The sequence below is a fragment of the Zootoca vivipara genome, chromosome 3 (genome assembly GCF_963506605.1).
Source record: "Zootoca vivipara chromosome 3, rZooViv1.1, whole genome shotgun sequence".
NCBI lineage: Eukaryota > Metazoa > Chordata > Lepidosauria > Squamata > Lacertidae > Zootoca > Zootoca vivipara.
The window spans coordinates 82441358-82462215 of NC_083278.1; the positions used below are offsets into that span (position 1 = coordinate 82441358).

The 20858-nt window shown below is 45.3% G+C and overlaps 1 protein-coding gene across 4 annotated transcripts in view; it reads left to right on the plus strand.

Annotated features, from left to right (window-relative positions):
* Positions 1–3569: 3569 nt before the first annotated feature.
* CAPN11 (calpain 11) overlaps positions 3570–20858 on the plus strand; it is a 32328-nt gene continuing 15039 nt past the window's right edge. Inside the window, exons 1-7 of one of the 4 annotated variants that reach the window (XM_060272932.1) lie at positions 3570–3871; positions 11907–11984; positions 13135–13425; positions 15698–15767; positions 17284–17402; positions 19566–19699; positions 19875–20043. In XM_060272932.1, coding sequence (XP_060128915.1) covers positions 13180–13425; positions 15698–15767; positions 17284–17402; positions 19566–19699; positions 19875–20043 — 738 coding nt within the window. In that variant the 5' untranslated portion in view covers positions 3570–3871; positions 11907–11984; positions 13135–13179. The remainder of the gene's footprint in view (positions 3872–11906; positions 11985–13134; positions 13426–15697; positions 15768–17283; positions 17403–19565; positions 19700–19874; positions 20044–20858) is intronic. The other 3 variants (XM_060272933.1, XM_060272930.1, XM_060272931.1) reach the window with 3 other exon arrangements.

Sequence of the window (20858 nt, forward strand, 5' to 3'; positions counted from 1 at the left end):
TAGAATTGTAGAGCTGGAAGGTGCCTCGTCCAACCCCTGCAATGCAGGAATCTCAACACCATAGCTGTCAACCCTCCCTTTTTTTGCAGGAAACTCCCTTATTCCAAGCCACAGCTGTCAACCTTCCCTTTTTTCTGGAAATTCCCTTATTCCAGTGCCGTTTCCCACTGCTATCCTGGATTGTTAGACATACCGTAGACTGTCTCCGGGACTGGTGAGGCTGCTGCTGATCCCTTATTTTCAAATCCAAAAGTTGACAGCTATGCTCAACACACAGCCCCCCATCCAGTTTGAATCATACCAGGCCCTGTTTACCTTTGCAAATGTGCTAGAAGTTTTATTGCTGTGCCAATAGAAGCTGTCTATTGGTCCCATCTAACTCAGTATGGCCTTTGTTGATTGGCAGCAGTTCTCCAGGGTTTCAGGCAGCATTCTCTGCTAGTCCTACCTGGAGATGCCTGGAATTGAACCTTGGAACTTCTACATCAAAAGCAAAATCTCCACCGCTAAGCCTTGGTCCTTCCACACAGTCAGCATGCTCAGAAGAACCTCAGTGTTTGTAGATTTAATAAAAAAAGAGGGGGAAAGGCAAAAACATCATCATTGTTTACATTGCATGTTACATTGTGGGCACTTGGTAATATCAGTGGCTATATCTGCTTAGTTGAAAGAAACCATGGAGTGCAAATTGTTAGATGCAACGCAGCACATAGTAAGTCACACCTGGCCAAAACTAGAAGTGTAGCGTGTAAGCAAAAATGGATGACCAGAGAGGGGGGAAATTGCCCTACCCTGCAGGATAAACATACCTCTGAGAAGCCACCTGCCTCTCTCTCCGGTTGCTACCTGCTCCTATTGCCTTGTCATATCTATTGTGCTTGTTACCAGGTGCTGTGCATTGATCTGTTCAAAGACGGCATGGAAAACAAATAAAATGGAAGATTCAGGTGAGCTTAAACAAATAGGGGAGGGAGAGTTCCCAAGCCACTCTCACCCAGCCACATTTCTTGGTGTTGCCTTCCCCAGCTCACGCAGCAGCAACCTGCTTGGACATTCCTCTTGGACATGATTTAGTACCACAGGCCAGCACAGCATCCCTCTGTTCACACCCAGCCAGACATGCTGCCAGTGGTTTTTTTTACAGTCCAATAAAGACATGTATGCATCCAAACAGTGTAATGAATACCTGCTGGGTATGCACACACAACTGCAATAACATATACATTGTAAATCCAGCTGGGATGACAACAGTGAAAAGACAAGGGAAAGAAATGATGTGCTTATTCCATTTTAAAGAAGAGACATGCACTGAGATTGCAGTCCCATGCACATTCCCTGGGAGGACTAGGTCCCACTGCATATTTGCCAAGATCCCTTCTAAGTAAGCATGCAGAAGATTGGCAGCATGACTACCTACAGATAAATTATCATTTTAAAGCACATTGTTCCTCTCTCTGTGGCATTCCCATTGCTCAACCATTATCCCAGCTCTCGTAGCGTCTCAGTTGTGTTCAGATGGACTAAAGGGATTCAAGGCCAAAACAAGCTATGTACACATGTGGGGTTTGAAATGCACAGGGCTCTTTTTTTGCAGAGTTTTTGTACGTAAGTGCTTTGCGGTTGTACATACACAATAACATTGCCTAAATCAGGAGTTACTATCCATGCTGTCTGTACGTACAAGTGGGTGAGTTTACGAAGCAAAGTGCATCAATGTTTTCCTCTGTGCTCTACTCAGTCTATCCATCCACCATAAGCACTGCAGAAACCAAGTAACACCTCATCACACCTGTGAGCGTGCACTTCTTCAATCAGTGTATAGCCCTGCAACATCATGAGGCGACCTAAGAAAACACTCTGTGTACACGGCAGCAGTGCTTGAGAATACTCCTGGCACAAAATGGATTAAACTCATTCCTTTAGCTCAAGCAGTAGCATGGGACAGGGGTGACGTGTTATGTGCACAGAACCCCCCCCAAAATGTGCCTGTATTCAGCACTGTACAGTATGCACATTATCACACAATGTGTACATGCCCAAGGAAAAACCTCTCTGGCTTGAATGAATGGAGGTCAAACTTTTAGAAGGAAGGCCTGGCTATTAGGGTAGCAGCAGACACAAGTCTTAAATTAGAGGGTGTAAAGTTTGATAAGAACACTCGTTCATATTTCAAGACAGGAGAAATTCTCAGCAAGGTTGAAATGCTCATTCTTGGTTACATTCAAGATCAAAGGGTGGGCAGCGCATTTTAAGAGTATTTTAACCTCACAGAAATGTTTGTTTGTTTGTTAAAATGTATACAGTGCTTGGTTGTGGAAAAACCTCAAAGCGGTTGTTAACAAATTCCAAACATCATCATCATCATTTATGGAGTGTCATCAATGTGCAGTATTTAAGGACAGGTCCCTTGCCCTAAGGAGCTTACAGTCCAAGCATTGACACAGGAGACGCAGGGAGCTCAGGAAGGCGGAAGTAAACAGGGAAAGAATGTGGAGTTGGTTCAGTTACATGCCTGGGTTTGGTTAGAAGGTTATTTATTAATATTGCTGCTGCTGGTGGTGGTGGTCATTTTGCATACAGTTAAACTGATTGCCACAGACTCTCTGCACTCCATTGCCATTTAAGTTCAGTCTTTACATTCCCGCCACTGCTTCCATCCCTGTGTACCTAAACCACTCTGAGCATCTGATCATTTTTTGTTGCTTTTTCCGCTGCAACACAGACAGGACTAACCACACAGAAATAATAATACATTATTATCAGCATCACCACTTGTATGCTGCCTTTCAAGGTAAAGCCTCCGGAGGCGGCTCACAACATACCGAAGCCATAAAACACATCAGATTCTGATATAAACCCACAGCCTATGCTAACCGAACACGAACACATCCAAATACATTATCCCGGCAGCAGTCTGAAACAGCACAAAAATCACACATTGATCCTAGTAACTAAACTAAAAAGAAGATACGGAAAACACCCACTTCCGTATTTTTCAGCAGAGATTTGTGCTGTTAACCTGCCGATAGAAACTGTTCAATATGATAGAACCAGTGACTTGGGACGGGATAGGAGGGCAGTGGGAAGGACAGGAATTTATGAGGATGGGATTTGAGATACAAAAGGAGCGATGCCCCCCCTTCCTGAAATTGCACCCTGCGGGTGTGAGGCTCCCACAAATTCTATCACCAACCGATTATGATGATCTTTGGGGGTCCCGTGCATAGAGGCCCCTCGCGTATAATTGCCCTGTCCCGCTCCTTGGGCCAAAGATAGCCCGAGAATGGGGGCAGGCTAACTCTTGCAATTTTCCAGGGCAGGCTTACGATGCCTTGCACCGGACGGCCGGGGCGGGGCGGGGGTCAGCTACGCCGTTTGCCCAGGGCAATCAAAGATCGGTTTTGCTTTGGCCCCTTCGAGGGGGTTTTGTTCCGCACACGACGAACGTCCGGGAGTTCTTCCAAAGGCAGAAGGAAGCGTAAGGGACCCCGAGCTGGATTTGTGCGGCGCCTTTAACTCCTCCGCCCTTGCCCCGCCCGCCCAGGCTCAATCTGAGCCTCCGCCGCGTGCATATCCTGCCAGAACAAACCCCACATTCCCCGCGCGGAACCCGGAGGGCGGCTGCCGAGCTCCGACCGTGCCTGGCCGATGAGCAAGTAGCAGGGCGTGGGGAGGTGCCCGCCTGCCCGAGGAGGGAGCGGACCAGAAGCGGAACTCCGGCCTGGCAGAAGTAAGTGGCTCTGGGCGCTGGAGATTTCCTGCAATCCGATTAGGAGTTGCTAATTCCAGCCCCTCCCCGCTGCCGGTGGCAGGGCCTCGGAACCCCGGCGCCGTCACAAGCCCTGCCCCGAACTTTCCGGCACCAAGCCAGGTAAGCGACTGGCCGGGGGAAGAATTTGGCGTCTCCATTACTTGCAAGATCTTGGGGGAAGCCAGGGAGATCTTACTTGCTTTTTAGTCCAGGGGTTGAGGGTTTTTTTGGGGGGTGGCTCCCTTTCCGTCCTTAGTTAATGGTCGAAGAATGTCTAGGGGAGCGGCGACCTTCCCTTAAATGTTGTCTGTTAAAAGGGTGCTGGGCGGAAGGGGATACTCGATCGCTCTCAAATCTCCGATCCAGCATTTTATACCTTGTATGTGTGGCTGGAAGCAGATCTGGGTGGGCGCCAATTTATGTGTAACGCTCTGCACGGCCTGGGCTGGGCCAAGCCAGAATGAACAAGCAGGATCAGCCTAGGACTCTGGAAGGAGAAGGCGCATTTCTTGGAGGATCCCTTTAAAGTTAGCCGGCCCACTGGCTAAACTTCCTGAGGATGCCCTCCCTACACGCGTTGCGGAGCCATGCGCTTCTCTAGCAAGGTTGTGCAGTGAAATACCGGGTCTAGAGAGAATGATCAAACGCTGCGCTGCTTATCTCCTATCTGATTTTTCTCCGGTGTATTGTACCTTCTTTTTGGGGAAATGAAGCCAAGCAACTGGAGGTGGCCTGGGAAGAGCATTCTGTCTGCACCGACATATTACCGTACTGAGCAATTGGGAGAATGAGCCTGTGCTTTTTTGTAGCACAAAGCAGAATTATTAGCATTCTGGGCTTAGTAGCTGGGTCTGTATTCAGGACAGGGTCATAGCAGGGATAGTCAATGTTGTGCCTCCCATATGTTGTTGGACTGCAGCTCCTAAAGCCCCTGACCAGTGCCCATGCTGGTTGGGGCTGATGGGAGTTGGGAGTCCAACATCATCTGGAAGTAGGGCCGACACTCCCTGCCAGGGAAGAAGTTGGTGTGTGAAGATCTACATCAGGAGCAAGGGGAAGAGTAAATATATGCATTGGGATCTGCTGCTCCTGTGGATTTGCCGCCCAAGGCAGTTGCTTCACCTTGCCTCATGAGTGGACTGGCCCTGTCTGGAAGATGTCATGTCAAGACGCCTCCTTGTTAGTTCCTTGCTGTTTTTAATTGATGTTGTCTGTACACTTCAGGAGGTGAAGCACTGCTGAGGTCTCTCTGGGACCCCCTCTCTATATTGCACATAAGAGCACCCACGTTTTTCATCTGTATGGATGATAAAAACATAAGAAGAGGCCTGCTGGATTATCCCAAAGGCCCATCTGGTCCACCATCCCGTTCTCACAGTGGCCAACCAGATGCCTGTGGGAAGCCCCTAAACTAGTATTTGAAGCACTAAACTAGTATTTGGAGACCTCAAAGTATAATGAGGTTAATAGCTCTTGCTCTGTTTCCTTATTTCTGCTAGCAGAGAACCTTTCACTTCAAAAGCCAAGCACTAGCCTCTAATCTGGCCAGTTTAAGATGTCCTAATAGCCACTGTTGACTTATGTCATAGTTATGTCCTATATAAACAACTAAATACGTGCTTGAAGTATTTCAAATACGTGCTTGAAGTGGAAAAATCTCACTCTACTCCTTGGACTACGGTATGCATCTAGACATCCAAAACTGGCCACTTTTTATGGACTTGGAGGCAGTGGTTGATGACTAATAGTTTCTCTTTGGTAGATAGAGCCTGAGGCCAAGGTCCTCCACTGTTGTGTAGGAGCACACACAGGATGGCCTTGCTAAATTGTAGTCTGTCTTTTCTTAGGGTCCATACGGATTCCCAGTATCTGTTGGGTTTCCATGGAGTTGTGGTGCTGGCTCTTTCAGCCTGACCCAGCTAAACTAGCGTCTTCCTGCCATACTTCTCAGGGCTGGAGTATAGGACTACAGTTCCCAACAGACCCAGACATGTTGGGAGTTGCAGTCCAATAACATCTACAGGTCACCATAGCCCCACAATAGCCTCATGTGGCTGCTGCATTCTGCTGTGTTCTTCATGGATGCTTTTGTTCCGATGCTGAGTGTTCTTTTTTCCCCCATTCACTTTTGTGGCTCTGGAACATGAAGTACTTTGGGATAGCTGGATTCGGCTCATGGCTGCTCTTTGTGCTCTGCTGGATTTATTGTGGCAATCGGTAGCTTTTCCTTTTCACATATCTAGGAGGAATAAACATGGGACTTACTTGCACTGATAGGGTACTTCCATAACATTAAAATGGAAGCTGCTGTGGATCTTCCTCCTGCAATGCAAGCCAAGCTTCCTTCTGACTTGCCAGTGTAAATGACAGTCATACACGCTAGTTCATTCAACAGTCACTTTTCGCTCTTTACCATGTTTTGACCAGGCTGCCACATTTTGATTTTTTTTTATTGTCATTCATTGAAAGTTTTTTTTCCCCTTAATTTGTTTAACGATTTAAAAGGTTTGCAAAATACACTTTGGGAATTTGGAGGATAGAGAGGAACTGGGGAAGCCATCTTATGCTGAGTCAAACCATTGATCCGTCTAGTTCAGAATTGTCTACACTGACATGCAGCGCTTCTCCAGGATTTCATAACAAGGATCTTCCCAGTCCTGCTAGAGATGCTCGGGATTGTCCCTGGGACTACCTGCTGATGCTCTGCCACTGAACTGTGGCTTGTTATGTCATGGACACCAGCCAAGCAGTGCTGTGCAGTCTGCTGCTGCTGCAAAAATGTTGAAATGGGTTTTTCCGAGCTTGGCACTGGAGAGAAAAATGACTTTAATATAATGGAAGGAGTGTACTTGCAGAACAATCTGCTGCTAAAATGTTATGTCTGTATCCACCTGAAGTGTTGGGGTGGAGGGCAAACCTTATGTGAATGGTAGCTTTGATCAAGTCCAGTCCTGTTTTGATTTGCAGTTATAGAGTCTTGATTTAAAGTGAAGCAATACACTCCAAGGAGCACTGGGTGGGTGCTTCATACTTCTGCCTTATTCCAGAGGTAGGCAATGTGGTGCCTTCTTCCAGAGGTTACTGGACAACAACTCCCATCACCCCTGACCATTGACCATGCTGACTAGGGTCAACAGGAGTTGGATTCCCAACAGCATCTGAGGGCACCACGTTGCCTATCTCTGTCTCTAGAAGATCTAATGCAATCCAATTAATCTATATTATTTGCCAAGGAAGCACAAGCACGCAAACTAAATTATGCAGATTATCTAACAGTCAATATAAGTTTATTGTTCTAGCCAAAAGCTATGACAAACCTGCAGCATCAGTACCAATAAAACAATACAGAGCATATGTCCATAATACAAGCCAGAGAGAGGTTGCCGGAGACAACAAACTTAAATCCAGCTTGATTTCAAATCAAACCTTTGAATCACCACAACAAATTATAGTGATTTTATCTAACTCCCCTTTCCTGTTTTTGTGGGGCATAGAGGGCCACACTGTGTGTTACAAAGCTATTTTTGTGGCTCAAAGGAAACTGGACCATTTCTGCCAGGGTGCACCTGCTTACTTGTGTTCTGGGGTGCCAGCTTGAATAAAATATGGGGGGCAGGTAAGCCCCGCTCCGCATAATTGATCACATGACACGGCACACATACCATTTGAATGGCAATGCCCATCAATTTGGGCTCCCTCAAATATTTTATTGGGGTTTGAAGTATCCTTGGCCTCTAGGAGTTGGTGCCTATGCTGGTGTTTATGGAAATTAATAATATCTGCATATATTATCAAATTTATTGTGCTACCAGCATTCAGGTTTCCAATCTACTTGACTTTTCTCCTTTTATTGATTTTTGGGGGACGGGGCTGAGTATTGGGCTGACTAAAAGCATGGTGGTAAATGGAACCTGACTGGACACCATCAGCACATTCCTGGTCTCCTCTGCAATCATGAGGGCTAGACAGTTGCTTTTTTAAAGAACAAGCGCTGTATTGTATCACCTAGCTGATATCTACCACGCATACTAAATCTGTATTGTCCAGTTGTGTGGGGTGCTGGCAATCGGGACTGAGCCACTGGAATGGACTGCTTGACTATTGCTTTCCCTTTTCCCCTTATAGGATGTTCTGGTGGCATTGTGGCCGCCTTCTCCTTTGAGAGGTTATGCGTAGAAGCCCTCATCCAGTGTGTCTGTGCTGCAAAGGAGCTGGGAATGCAGGAAGCAACGTGCTTGTTGCACTGCAGCAGGCGCCTGGTATTAATCCCGGAGGGTGGCAGGGAGCCAAGGCCTTCCCAAATACAGCAGAATGGTGTAGTGACTGAAGAGCTGGAGGCCATCACTCTGCCTGTATTCTAGTGGGCAGTTACTATGTCTTCAGTGCTAGATAATCTGGGAGCTGCCTGCTGACATAGCTGAAATAATTTGCAGATCACTGGATATAGCTTACAGCTGTTGGTGTTTCTGTCTCAATTTTTAGGTGTAAGGGAAAGGGCAGGGGAGGAGTGGGAGGCAGGCGGCTTCTGCACCTGCTTGGGCTGCTCTGTGTCACAGCTCCACCTCCCATCATTTTCTCTATGGCCATCTCTAGCTCATGCACTGACTAGATATTGTTAAATGCCAGCTCATGCAACCTAGCAAGTCCTCCAAGAGCTAAGAACTCCTGGTGGAAAAGCCATCCCTGCAGATATAAAAGGATGTAAGAAAGGAAGCTGTGCTGAGTGGCAGGCAGTGTTTCACCTTGAGGAACATCTTGAATATCCTTCCCTCCCTGGAATGACTCTAGACAGATTCTGCATCCAATGAAGGTCTCTGTGTTTGGATTTGAATGTCATAAAGAGGCCCGCAGCTCAGATATCTGCAGCCTGATACAACCGTTCTCACAGATCAGAGTCCTGGTAGCTGGTCCTTTTGGTCTGGCACAAGGGGAGAGGTAGAAAGCGAGGAACTCGGGACTTGACCCTGCTGCCAGTGCTGCAGAGGAACACTGCCTCTGGGAAATTGCACATAACTCTTTCTGCACTGGGAATTCAGAAGTACCATTTTTAGTTTGCAGGAGGAAATTGAAGTAGCAGGAAATGCTTTCTTTCTGCAAAATCAAATGATCGTGCCAGCTGTGTGAAACCCATTTCAAAGCTGCATGGTCGAGAGAGTGTGCTGAAAGGCTGAAGGGAGCGGCAGGGAGAAGAGGGTATCCCTTTCCATTTTGCAAATGATTAGTAGCTGATTAAGCACTGGCTGATCTGATTGGCAGAGTGCCTCGTTTGGGGGAATATGGGAGACTGGGAAAGTGACTGAATTAAACAATCCAAAATAGTAGCTGTATGCTAGGACTTCAGAAAAGCAGGAAGGCTTTTCTGGTTATAGTCTATAGACTGTGAGCACTTGATATCTTGTGGGCTAGGGGAGTGTGGCTTTGGGTTTTTTGGTGTGTGTGTTTTTTACAGAGGATGGGGGTTTGTTTGTGGGGCCACTTTAAACCTTCTCAAGCGGAACGCTGATCGTCCACACAAGGCAGTATTTTGGAAACTTGGGGACTTAAGGGAAAAACATAGAATCGGCTGTTTGTTTTGTAAAGCTGGGCATCAAATGATGGGTTGGATTTGGAATCCTGCCCTTGTGGGTGTCTGCCCCTTGGTCTCCAACCCCTATCCAGACAGTGCCTTGCGAATGAGTCCAGTAAGTGTGTACAAGATGCACAAAGGAGGAGAGAGGTAGCCCTAAAGCAAGCATAGGCAAACTTGGTCCTCCAGATCTTTTGGGACTACAACTCCCACCATCCCTGACCACTGGTCCTGTTAGCTGGGGATGATGGGAGTTGTAGTCCCAAAACAGCAGGAGGGCCAAGTTTGCCTATGCTTGCCCTAAAGCATCTTTTGTCATAAAACCAAAACAATTTGCACTATCAGTACAGAATTTGACCCACAAGAAGGAGAAATCTGACCAAATGGCAAGAAGCTTGTGAGGAATGGCTGTGTTATAACTGTTTAAATATTAAACCTAGCATTCATTATTACTTTTAACTTTGTGAGATGTTGAAGTTTGTTTAAAGATCGGATAAATATTCTAGAGCTATTTTTGTATAACTTTGCATTAGAGTTCATCCTGGAGAAATATCCTCCCTATTTAGCCATTCTGATACTAACAGCTGCATAATATATTCTTAAATTAAGACAGTTGACTCCTCCTCTGCTAATAGGCTTTTGTACAGTTGAGGTTTTTCTGTCTTTCTAGAGAAATGACACTGGGTTTCCCTCCTACATATTGTTCTCAAATAGTTTCCTGTGTGCTGGCTGTCGCAGTTGCTTCAGATAACTTCAGCCATCCGTTCTAATATGGGGCTGCCCATGGGGCCATGAAATTACAGGGAGGGGGGCTGGCTCTGTCACAGGGTTGTTCCAGGATCCTTTCCTGAATTTTCATTTTTCATAAGTGTCTGCCTGCTCCTTTCACTTTAGATTGTGGTTTCTGTAAAGTTTAAAGCGGAAACATGCAGCGTTCTTTCCAAAAGAGCTCAATAAGAAGGAAGCCTGCATTTTCAATGTTATGACCCACAAATGCAGCCTTGTAGCGTAACAACAAGCACGTGGCGCTTGATTTTAATAAAAACCAAAACAGAACACAAATGTATTATTACAATTATTTCATAAATTAAGGGTTTCATCCTATACTTATGCCCACTGAGGGGACCTGGGAAGTGGCACAAGTACCCTATTGGGAGATGATCCAGTCACAAGTTTCCCATCTCATGTGCCTCAGTGCTCCTATGTGCCAGACCTTGGTCCTGTGGCTGAGGACCTGCATCAGGGACACCCTGTATCTGGGGGTGGGACACACACACATCCATGTCAGAATTGTCTAAGCTTGCTTTCTGTTAGCAGACTGACTTATTTAGAAGAATGAAACCACAAATCAGGAAACGGTTGCTATGATGAATATGAATGTGCCTGGTGATTCCGTTTCACTCCGCCCTGCCCAGTGAGTCAGAGAAAGAGAGAGAGAATGACTGGTCTGGTCTGCATGGAAATATGCATACCTTGTGGGGTGAGAAGTTGTGCGAACTTGTGTTTTGTGACTTTTACCCTGATATAAACTAGTTTTCTCTCTCGTGATAGCTGCCATCAAATCCCAACAGTATGCTAAAGGCAGTTAAACCTTGGTAAGATATTTGCTGACATCGAATATATTGCCCCAAAGCGTAGTTCTGAGGTAAATTTGTCTTTCAGAACAAGCAGCCTAGAGGGGTATGTGGAATGCTTGAACTCAGTTGGGAGTAACTCTGTGACAAATGTTGTTTTTGAGTATGGAAAGTTCTGGTTTGTGAAGGGTGGATTTGTTCGTCTTCCCATATAGGAAACTGTGTGTGTCAAATGTATGTACATTGAGGATCTATTTCACTCTGTGAATGGAAGGCAGAGCCGCTGGTGGATTCCTGTAGCATGTAGACGTACAGATATATGTGCACACAGTGAAATGGGCACATCTTCATGTGGGTCGCGTAATACTGTAATTTCCAAACAGGTAGTAGTGCATCTCTACCATGTACACAGGGACCCTGTGGCCCTCCCGACGATCTTGTACTCCAACTCCAGTCATACCTGACAATTGGTTATGCTGGCTGAAGCTGATGGATGTTTCAGCATTAGAAGAAAAGGTGTTTTTAAAAAATACGTCGTCCCAGAATGCTAGCTGAATAATGATGATATAATGATGACAGTGGAAAAAAATACAGCAATTATGCCACTATCAATGATAATTCTCCCAGTTGCTGGACATCACAGGGGGGAGAGCGCTGTTGTACACAGGTCCTCGTATAGCTGTTTCTCACCACAAGAACACAATTCTGGGGTGGATGGGCCACTGGCCACTGGCCTGATCCAGCAGGACTCTACTGTGAACCGCCCTGAGACCTCCGGGTATAGGGTGGTATATAAATTCAATAAATAACAACAACACGTTAAGTGCAATATTTCTCAAACTTGGGTCTCCAGCTGTTGTTGGACTACAACTCCCATCATCCCTAGCAAGCCAAGACCCAAGGTTTGAAGAACACTGGTTAATAGGAATTTTGTCACTCAAGTACTTTCTTTCTTTCTTTCTTTCTTTCTTTCTTTCTTTCTTTCTTTCTTTCTTTCTTTCTTTCTTTGTCCTAGGGTGTCTTATCTTCTAAAGTCTGCCAAACCACCCCCCCAACTGAAACATAACCAAGGAAATTTGGAAGTCAGGATGATGTAAATATTTTAATGCCTATATAAACACATCTGTTTTGCATGTTATTTCACTAACACCTGGTTACCAAAGAGTGCTTGCATTTCTCGGTAGTCTTTTCCGGCTTCTGATTTAGATGTTTGAGTGTGGGGTGACTGGGGAGCACTCTTCCCAAAACGTATTTTCTACTTCGGTTCTCTCACTCTTGCCAGAGCTGGGGCTTCTGGGACCTCTTTTTGCTGGGCCTGCAGGCATTGCCGTGTCTAGCCGCCTTGGGGGCTGCCCAGAATGTCCTAACCTGATCTGCGCTCAGCGAAGGGTGTCCCCAGGCTGTGGTGAGATCCATTTGCTGTGTTGCATGGCCTGCAAGCCAGTGTGGTGCATTTGTCTTCGCATGTGTGGAGGAGCCCAAGTGCAAATCCCTACTTGGCTTCCAAGCTGACAGTAGGCATGAAACTGGATGACCTTTTTCTTGGGTTGTTGTGAAGGAATAATGAGAGGACTCTCTGTGTGTATGTGATCCTGAGCTCCTTGTGGGAACAGTGGGGTATATAAATGGCTGAGAGTATCTTTGACAAATGCACCCAACTACATAGTTTAACCAATGGACAAATATTGTTCACAAGGGCATGCAGGCTTATTCAGTCAATGCATTGCCATCTGTAGTCTGGAAGTATACGGTATCTCCAATTTGGTGATTTGCCCTCCCCAGTATGCAGAACCAAATGGAGAATCCCCCCCTCCAAAAGACAGTACTACTGTTTTGGTTTTTCCTGATTAGGCATGAGTACTAGGGCTGTTTTAAACTGTTTTTAAATCTTTGACTTCTTTTTTTCCAAACTGTGTCTTATAAATAGATATTGCACTTCCTTGTTTTTCTAAGCCTCTCCTTGTGACAGGACAGGAATTATAAAATATTTCTTTAATAATAAATTATTATTTTTTAATCTGTGACATTTTATTATATATTTTGATCTTTGCTGGAAGCCGCCCAGAGTGGCTGGGGAGACCCAGCCGGATGGGCGGGGTACAAATAATACATTATTATTATTATTATTATTATTATTATTATTATTATAGAATGATAGGTGTACATACTGGATACCCTTAGTCAGCTTCAGTTCCAAGTAATCTGTGTCTCATCTCACAGTGGATTTTTATTTTGGATTTTAGGAGTGCTGCTGAGGTATCCGTTGCCTGCACCCTGCTTGTTGTGCCATGATGCCTTTTGGAGGAATGGCTGCCAAACTAGAATGGAACCGTTTGCGGGCCGAGGGTGTGGGCGAGCACAACAATGCTATTAAGTACCTCGGCCAAGATTATGAGACCCTGAAGCAGCAATGTCTGGAGAGTGGCACCTTGTTCGAGGACCCCCAGTTTCCTGCCATTCCCTCAGTCCTTGGATTCAAGGAACTTGGGCCAAACTCTAGCAAAACACGCGGAGTTCGCTGGATGCGTCCTTCGGTGAGTACCTGGCCGTCTGCTTGAAGGGACCCTCGGAGAACCACTTTGACCCACTGTTCTGCATTCTGTTAGCAGCTTTTATTAAAAGCCACTTTGTTCATGGGATCCAACTCTAGCATTTATTATCATTATTATTTGCTTCTGGTGGCCTCTTTCCATCTTCTAATTAGTCCCGCTTTTCTCATTTGGCCCTCTAGCGATTGCCCCTTCAATAAATTTTAGTTGGCTCTGGGATCCAGCCCAACTTCAAATGCATCTGAGCTTGCAGAAGACCGTCTAGTCTGCAAAAGGCAGGGAGAAATGCCAGCCAACCAATTTCCTCACTTGAATATTCACTACAATAGAACTCTCTAGAGTCCCCAGCAGCTTCCTGTATATCGATGGCACAAGCTGATGTTTTGGAGCCATTATTTAATTGAATAGGATTATCCATTTTACTTCAAGGTTAGGTTGTGTAGCAACATTTATATGCAAAGTCTCCCTTTAAGTTTTGGTATGGCCTGGTTCTTGGTGAGGAAAAAGTAGACCGTAATAGGGCATAGGAATAAATCCTTTGGTACAAGCATATGAGATCTGCACAAGCTGGTGCAGGCCAAATCATAGATGATGATATCCAGTCAGCTATGAACTCACAGCCTTAAACAAGCTGCTCTCTCACATTCCCCATCTAATATAAAGTGACAAAAATGCTGGCCTGCATACTGTATTTTTTGTGTGTATAAGACAACCCCTATTTTTTGGAACCCAAAATTTAGAAATTAGGCCAGAGCCCGAACCTAAGCCTGGGCCGCCAAACCCTGCCCAGACTATCTGTGCCAGAGTCCAAGCTTGAACCCGAGTCTAGGCAGCCTGCACTCAACCCTGAACCCCTGTACATTCACCATCCGGGTATAAGACAGCCCCCTATTTTTGTCTAAAAGTTTGAAGCAAAAAAGCATTTTCTTATAAACGGAAAATTATGGTATTTATTGGAAACTTGGTATACTACTTATGTTGATAGACTATTGTTTCCATCATCTCTAACCATTGGTCATGCTGGCTGGAACTGATGGGAATTGTAACATCTGGAGGGCCACAGGTTAGCCAGCTCTCTTCCCCCCACAAGAATGGATAGATGGGTGTGTATTCAACTAAGTTTTATTCAGAGTACAAATTAGCGAACATGATCATGTTGGGTCCATTGATTTCAATGGGTCTACCCTGAGTAAAACTTGTTTGAGATTATAGGTGGTATTCAACAAGAAGAAAACATTGTCCACTCACATTAATCTTTTTAAGACAATCAATCCTGACTTAAACATGTATAAGCAATCCACATGTCTACTTGCTCACATGTAGAAAGAGCAGTGAGATATTCAGGGTGGGTGGTGGGTTTTTATGCTTCCAGCCTTGAACTATAAACCTCTTTGCAGCCATAAGGTTTTGCAGGTTCTGCTTCTGTTGCCCATCTGTTAATCCCCACACCACTGAAATATAATTTTAAAATGTGTGAACACCTGCAAATATCAAGGATTTTCCCAAAACTAAAGTTAAAACTAACTATTTCTGGTCAGAAAATAGGGCACCACAAAACACAGTCATAGTGTGTGACTCAAAAATGTTTTATCAACATTAGATTGCCAGCATCTGCCCTGAACTGGCCACCTGTGCCTTAAATGGTCTGGGCGATAGCAGCTGCCTGGCTCAACTGAACTCTGATGCCAACCATTCATTACTGTACTTCAGTGCCAAACTGAACCAGGAGATGTTCCAACATAGTCTCCCTTGAATGCCAGGAGCTTTCACAAGTAACAGAACACTTCATTGAATGTGTTAGCTTTGGTTTCTAGCCTCTGCTGGTTTTTGTTTTCGTAAAAAAAATACAAAAGACAAAACCACTCTCCTTTTTTGTTATGGCACTTCAATTTTTTATGTAAAGCACTGTGAAAATAGGTCCTCAACAAAGAAGTTGTGCATTGTATCCATTTCTTGCAAGAATCCAAAATTTTGTTTGTGTGTTCTTAAACCCTCCAGAATACATTTAGACCAGAAATGAGAGCAGGGAGGTCAGAGAGAGCAGGAGATATTAAAAAGAAGAGCAGCACTGAAGTGGGAGAAAGGAACACAATATGGATCTGAGCCACAACAGTCTTTGCCTGTCTCCGTTTAAGGATGTTGCATTCATGTTGTGAATTCAGTGCTCCCACTATGCGTGTATGAGTATTCTGAAGAACCCAGCCCCAGTTTATATTTCAGTTTATATTTATATTTCATTTTTCTTTCCTCTTTGCAGGAAATTGTGGAGGACCCCCAGTTTATCGTTGGAGGTGCTACAAGGACAGATATCTGCCAGGGGGCTCTGGGTAAGTAATGTGTGTTTATCCCGTGGATTGAGGGGGGAGCCAGAGGCTGGAGGAGTTCGGAGGGGGATGGGTAAAAATGGTTAAGAATTGGGGTGTTAAAATGTTGTTTTTTACGATCCTCCTCTTAAGGCTTGGATGATCAGGGTAGTGAAACCGTAAGCTGGGTTATTTATTTAAAATTATTTGTGTGCTGCCTTTGATTTCAAAGAAACACCAGGGTTGGTTTGCAAGGCAATGAAGCAACAACATGTATAGAAGTAAAACTATACTTCTATACATCAGTGCCAAGTACAGTACCCAAATATACCAAGGAGCCAGTATGAACAGGAAGGAGAAGCTTGGGTGAAGCGGTGTATTCTTAGTTGCTGAAGGAAGGACCCACATCCTAGGATTCTTAGCAAGGGAACACCATTCACTGATTTTGACAATCACAATGAGATATAGGGGAGGAGGTTATATTTCCTTTCTTGTAGATTCTGTTGCTTTCACAAGAAACATTGGGTTCCAAAATCAGTACATTGTACTGAGAGAAATCTCTTTCTGTTGTCCATGGTCTGCAGGCACCATAAATGAATCTTAAGAGCAAGAGAAGAAATAAGGATATTAGGAATCCAGGTCCACCGGGAAACTGAGGCTGCGTTCAGACAGCACTTCATTCCTCCCCCCTCCTCCCCCCCCCCAGCAAAGTTTACTTTCACATAACATAAAAGCCACTTCTGGAAGTGCAGCAGAAGTTCAGTGCTCATTCCACTATTAATTGCTCCCAGGGGAAATCCATTTGCAACACCATTAACTAAAAAAAAATATTGGAGGGTGAAATTTGGAGTGGTATGCCAACATAACTCCTCTTTCCTGCCATTTTCATGGGGGAATCATGGGGAAATCGTAGCGCACATGGGCATAAAGGGTGTGATTGTGGGAACATGTCTGCTGTCTGCTTTTGTGTACCACTATGTTTATGGTAGGGGACGCGGGTGGCGCTGTGATCTAATCCACAGAGCCTAAGGCTTGCCAATCAGAAGGTGGTTCGAATCCCCACAATGGGGTGAGCTCCTGTTGTTCGGTCCCAGCTCCTGTCCACCTAGCATTTCGAAAGCACATCAAGTGCAAGTAGATAAAAATACCTTCTCTAGCGGGAAGGTAAATGGCATTTCCTTGCACTGCTCTGGTTCACCAGAAGTGGCGGAGTCATGCTGGCCACATGACCCGGAAGCTGTCTGCGGACAAACACCGGCTCCCTCGGCCAGTAAAGTGAGATGAGCGCCGCAACCCCAGAGTCATCCCTGACTGGACCTAATGGTCAGGGGTACCTTTACCTTTATGTTTATGGGAGTGAGTGGAATTTACTGTGACATGGCAGTCTATCAATCAAAAAGCCACTGTTCCATAATGCAGCTAGCAATGCAGTGTAAAAGGAATGTCAGAAACTGGGACAAAAGTGTAACCAGGAAAACTGGTTCAGCAATCTCCGCATCTGAATGCACCCTGAGTTGCCGTCTATTTCCTTATTCATCAGGTGACTGTTGGTTGCTAGCTGCTATTGGCTCCTTGACTCTCAATGAGGAACTTTTGCACAGGGTTGTACCCCATGGACAAAGCTTTCAGGAGGACTATGCAGGCATCTTTCACTTCCAGGTAAGGCTCATCTTTCCCACAGAAAGTGCTTCAAAGGAAAGCCCTTCTCACAGATGGATGGGACCCTGAGCTATGGAAAACGTAAAGCTGCAAACAGAGGAAGCCTTGGCTAAGAAGTGGAGTACCGTGTTTCCCCTTTTTTAAGACGTAGTCATTATATAAGCCATAGCAGGATTTCTAAGCAATTGCGCGATACAAGCCATACCCCGAAAATAAGACATACTGATAGACCCTTCACCCACTAGCAATAACCCCCCTCCTGCCAGCCAACTCCCCCCTTAAAAATCTCTCCCCATTTTGCTGTCGCTCCACAGACACGTATTTCCTTTAAAAGCTTGTAAAAATGCACCGAACAGCCGTAGCTGCTGGCTGCCGAAGCCTTGTGATTTCCCTTCCCCGTTTCTGAGAGCATTTTTTTAAATAAAAAGATCCAAAAAAATTTTTTTTAGCCAAGCTGTGTAAGCTCTACTTGGTGAAGGGGAGAAAAGTGGGGTGGGGAGGAGATGAAGGCACGAGGAAGAAAAGAGGGGCGATTGAAGAATGCAAAGGCTGTTTTCCCTTTTAGGGAGAGACCTCCGTGCGCGCGTCTGTCTCTCTCCCCCCCCCTGCGTCTCTCTCTCTCTCTCTCTCTCTCTCTCTCTCTCTCTCTCACACACACACACACACACACACACAGCCCACCTCTCGCTTCCCCCCACCTTTCCCTAAATTCCCTTCCATTCAATGCACGTTGATTTCCTCTTAACGGGAATCTCCCGTGTCTGATTGTTGTCTCATTGCTTTTACCGGGCATAAAGCAGCCTTTTAAAAATCCTGCTGCAGTTTTCTTTCTACCTTATGCTGCTTGGTTGTCTGTGGAGCTGCCCCTTTAAGGATTTGTAAGTAGTCTGGATCGCAGTCCTTGCCTTGGGGACTTTTATTTATTTATTAAGGACTTTTTCCTTCGCTGTTTGCGAGCTGCTAAAAGGAGCTGCTAAACGCTGCTTTACACAAAAGTTAAACTGCCGGTCCTAACAACACGTGCTTCCTCACCTCGCTGGCTCAATTGCTTCTCAATTGCTACCATTTACCAAGTCAGCAATCTTAATTGCTGCTTAGCTGGCTTCTTTGTTCTCAGCAGGTAGCTTCTTTGCTATCAGTGATAGCACTGCAAAGTGCTATGTTGTTGGAACTTCAGACAGTCTTGCAGTCTTGGGCAGCTGGCTGGTAGAGATCCTTACTTGCTTTAGGTATAGGCTACTGCTAGGACTGTATCACACAGATAGATTCCATTATACTGGTTTAGATTTAAGAAGCTCCAGTGTAGCAGATTGCTATTAAGTGAGTCCCCACCTTGGAGGAGAGAGAGAGCAGCCCTTCGCGAACATCCCAGGGCCGGGGAGAGAGGGCTGCACCAGGGACGCACACACCTCCCTTCCCTCAGACTCGTAATAAAAATACCGGTACCAGTAAGACATCCCACCAAAAATAAGCCACCCTGTGGTTTTTTGAGAAAAAAAAGTAATAAGACGGTGTCTTAAAAAGGGGGAAACACGGTAATTGCTGAAGTGATGGTTGCCCTGTTCAGACCTAATGTCTACTGTCCCATTACCTCAACCCAATCAGCAAAGCTCATAGCTCAGTGGTAGAGCATCCTTTGGATGCAAACCATCATCAGTTCAAGCCCTGACACCTCCAGGTAGAACATCTAAGATCTTGGAAAGCCACTGCCAGTCAATATATATTATACTAAGGTGGTGTGCCTGTAGTCCTCTTCCAGTTTAGTGGTGGAGCCTATTGAGCCTGAGCATCTACCGTGTTTCTCCAAAAATAAGACACCGTCTTAGATTTATTTTTCCTCAAAAAAAAAAACACGGTGGCTTATTTTCAAGGGATGTCTTTTTTAAAAAATTAAGTATGGTACAGTTTAACCTACAAGGTTAAACTGCCTATCAATATGGCTTATTTTCAGGGTATGGCTGATTTTCGGAGAAACACGGTATCTCGATGCTGCAATACCCAAGGTGCAGGCTTCTTCAGGAGGAAGCGGGATATAAATTGAGTTCTTGTTATTAATAATAATAATAATAATAATAATGGAGTGATGGTCTGATTCTGACTGGACCATCTTGCTATGTTACTTTGCCTTACCTCATTATTATTCTCTGACTTCTTCTTATTCAGATCTGGCAGTTTGGTGAGTGGGTGGATGTAGTGATTGACGATCGGCTGCCAACCAAGGATGGAGAGCTGGTGTTTGTGCACTCAGCAGAGTGCCAGGAGTTCTGGAGTGCTCTGCTGGAAAAAGCTTATGCCAAGTGAGTGCTGCCTCAGCACAGGTTATGCCCTTTTGTGTGTTTTCTCCAGCAAGCCCTGGTTTGGATTGTTTTCCGTTGTTCTTCAACTCACCACCCTCTGTAACTGGGCCTTCCAGTTTCCAGGAGGCCGGGTTTAAAGCTAGTATACTAACCACCAATTCTCTTTACCTTATAGGCTGAACGGCTCTTATGAGGCCCTGTCGGGGGGCAGCACCACAGAGGGCTTTGAGGACTTCACAGGTGGCGTGGCAGAGATGTACGATCTCAAGAAGCCACCTCGCGACTTGTGCAGGATCATTACCAAGGCTCTTGAGAGGGGATCCCTGCTCGGCTGCTCCATTGATGTAAGCAGTGCCCCAAAGAGGGAGCTTGTGGGATGTTCCTGATGTGAAATCAAAGCAGGGCAGCAGAGGGAGATCTGGCTTCCCTGATCTGGCTCTGATATTTGTTCTGAGGCCAGGGATTCGGTCAATGGAAACCTGTCAGAGTAGAACAGTAGAATAGGCCCAAATGTTAACTCAAGTCTGGCTTTGGCTGTGAAGTTCCTTTTCTCATGTTCATCTGTAGCAAGAGACATTGGGTTGGTGCCCCCGTGTGTTAGGAAAGTGTACAGACAACCACCCTGTTTCAGGCAAATACAGTTCAGGTTGCCATTTTCTTTTACTCTTCAGTTGAGTTCTTTTGAAAGTTAGAAAACAATGATGTGAAAAACAGGGGCATATGAATAGCCTTGTTATGTGCAAATTAGTCAGCTGCTGGTCTGAGATCCATGCTTGACTGACCATTGTCTGGGATGTTTGCCAAACACACATCTTTTAATTATTCCTGTGTTTTTAAAATGTGAGAAGGGAAAAACAACATTGGTGATCACACACAAGTGCACACCAGTCTAAGCAAGAGAAATGGAATGGTGCCAAATTGTGAAGGAGGAATGCCTCTGAGCCAAGCATCCTACGCAACATCTTTTCCTTTCTCCATACCCACTCTTATTGCCCTGCGTGCCTGCTCACACATTGTCCACAGGGTGTCCTTCTATAAATGTCCGTTTGCGAGTTGTAATAAGTCATCCCCCCTCACACTCTGGAGAAAAGCAGTGGCAAGTAAGCCAGAAAAATGAATGAGGGCTACATCCCATATATATTCTATGATCTAGTGGGCC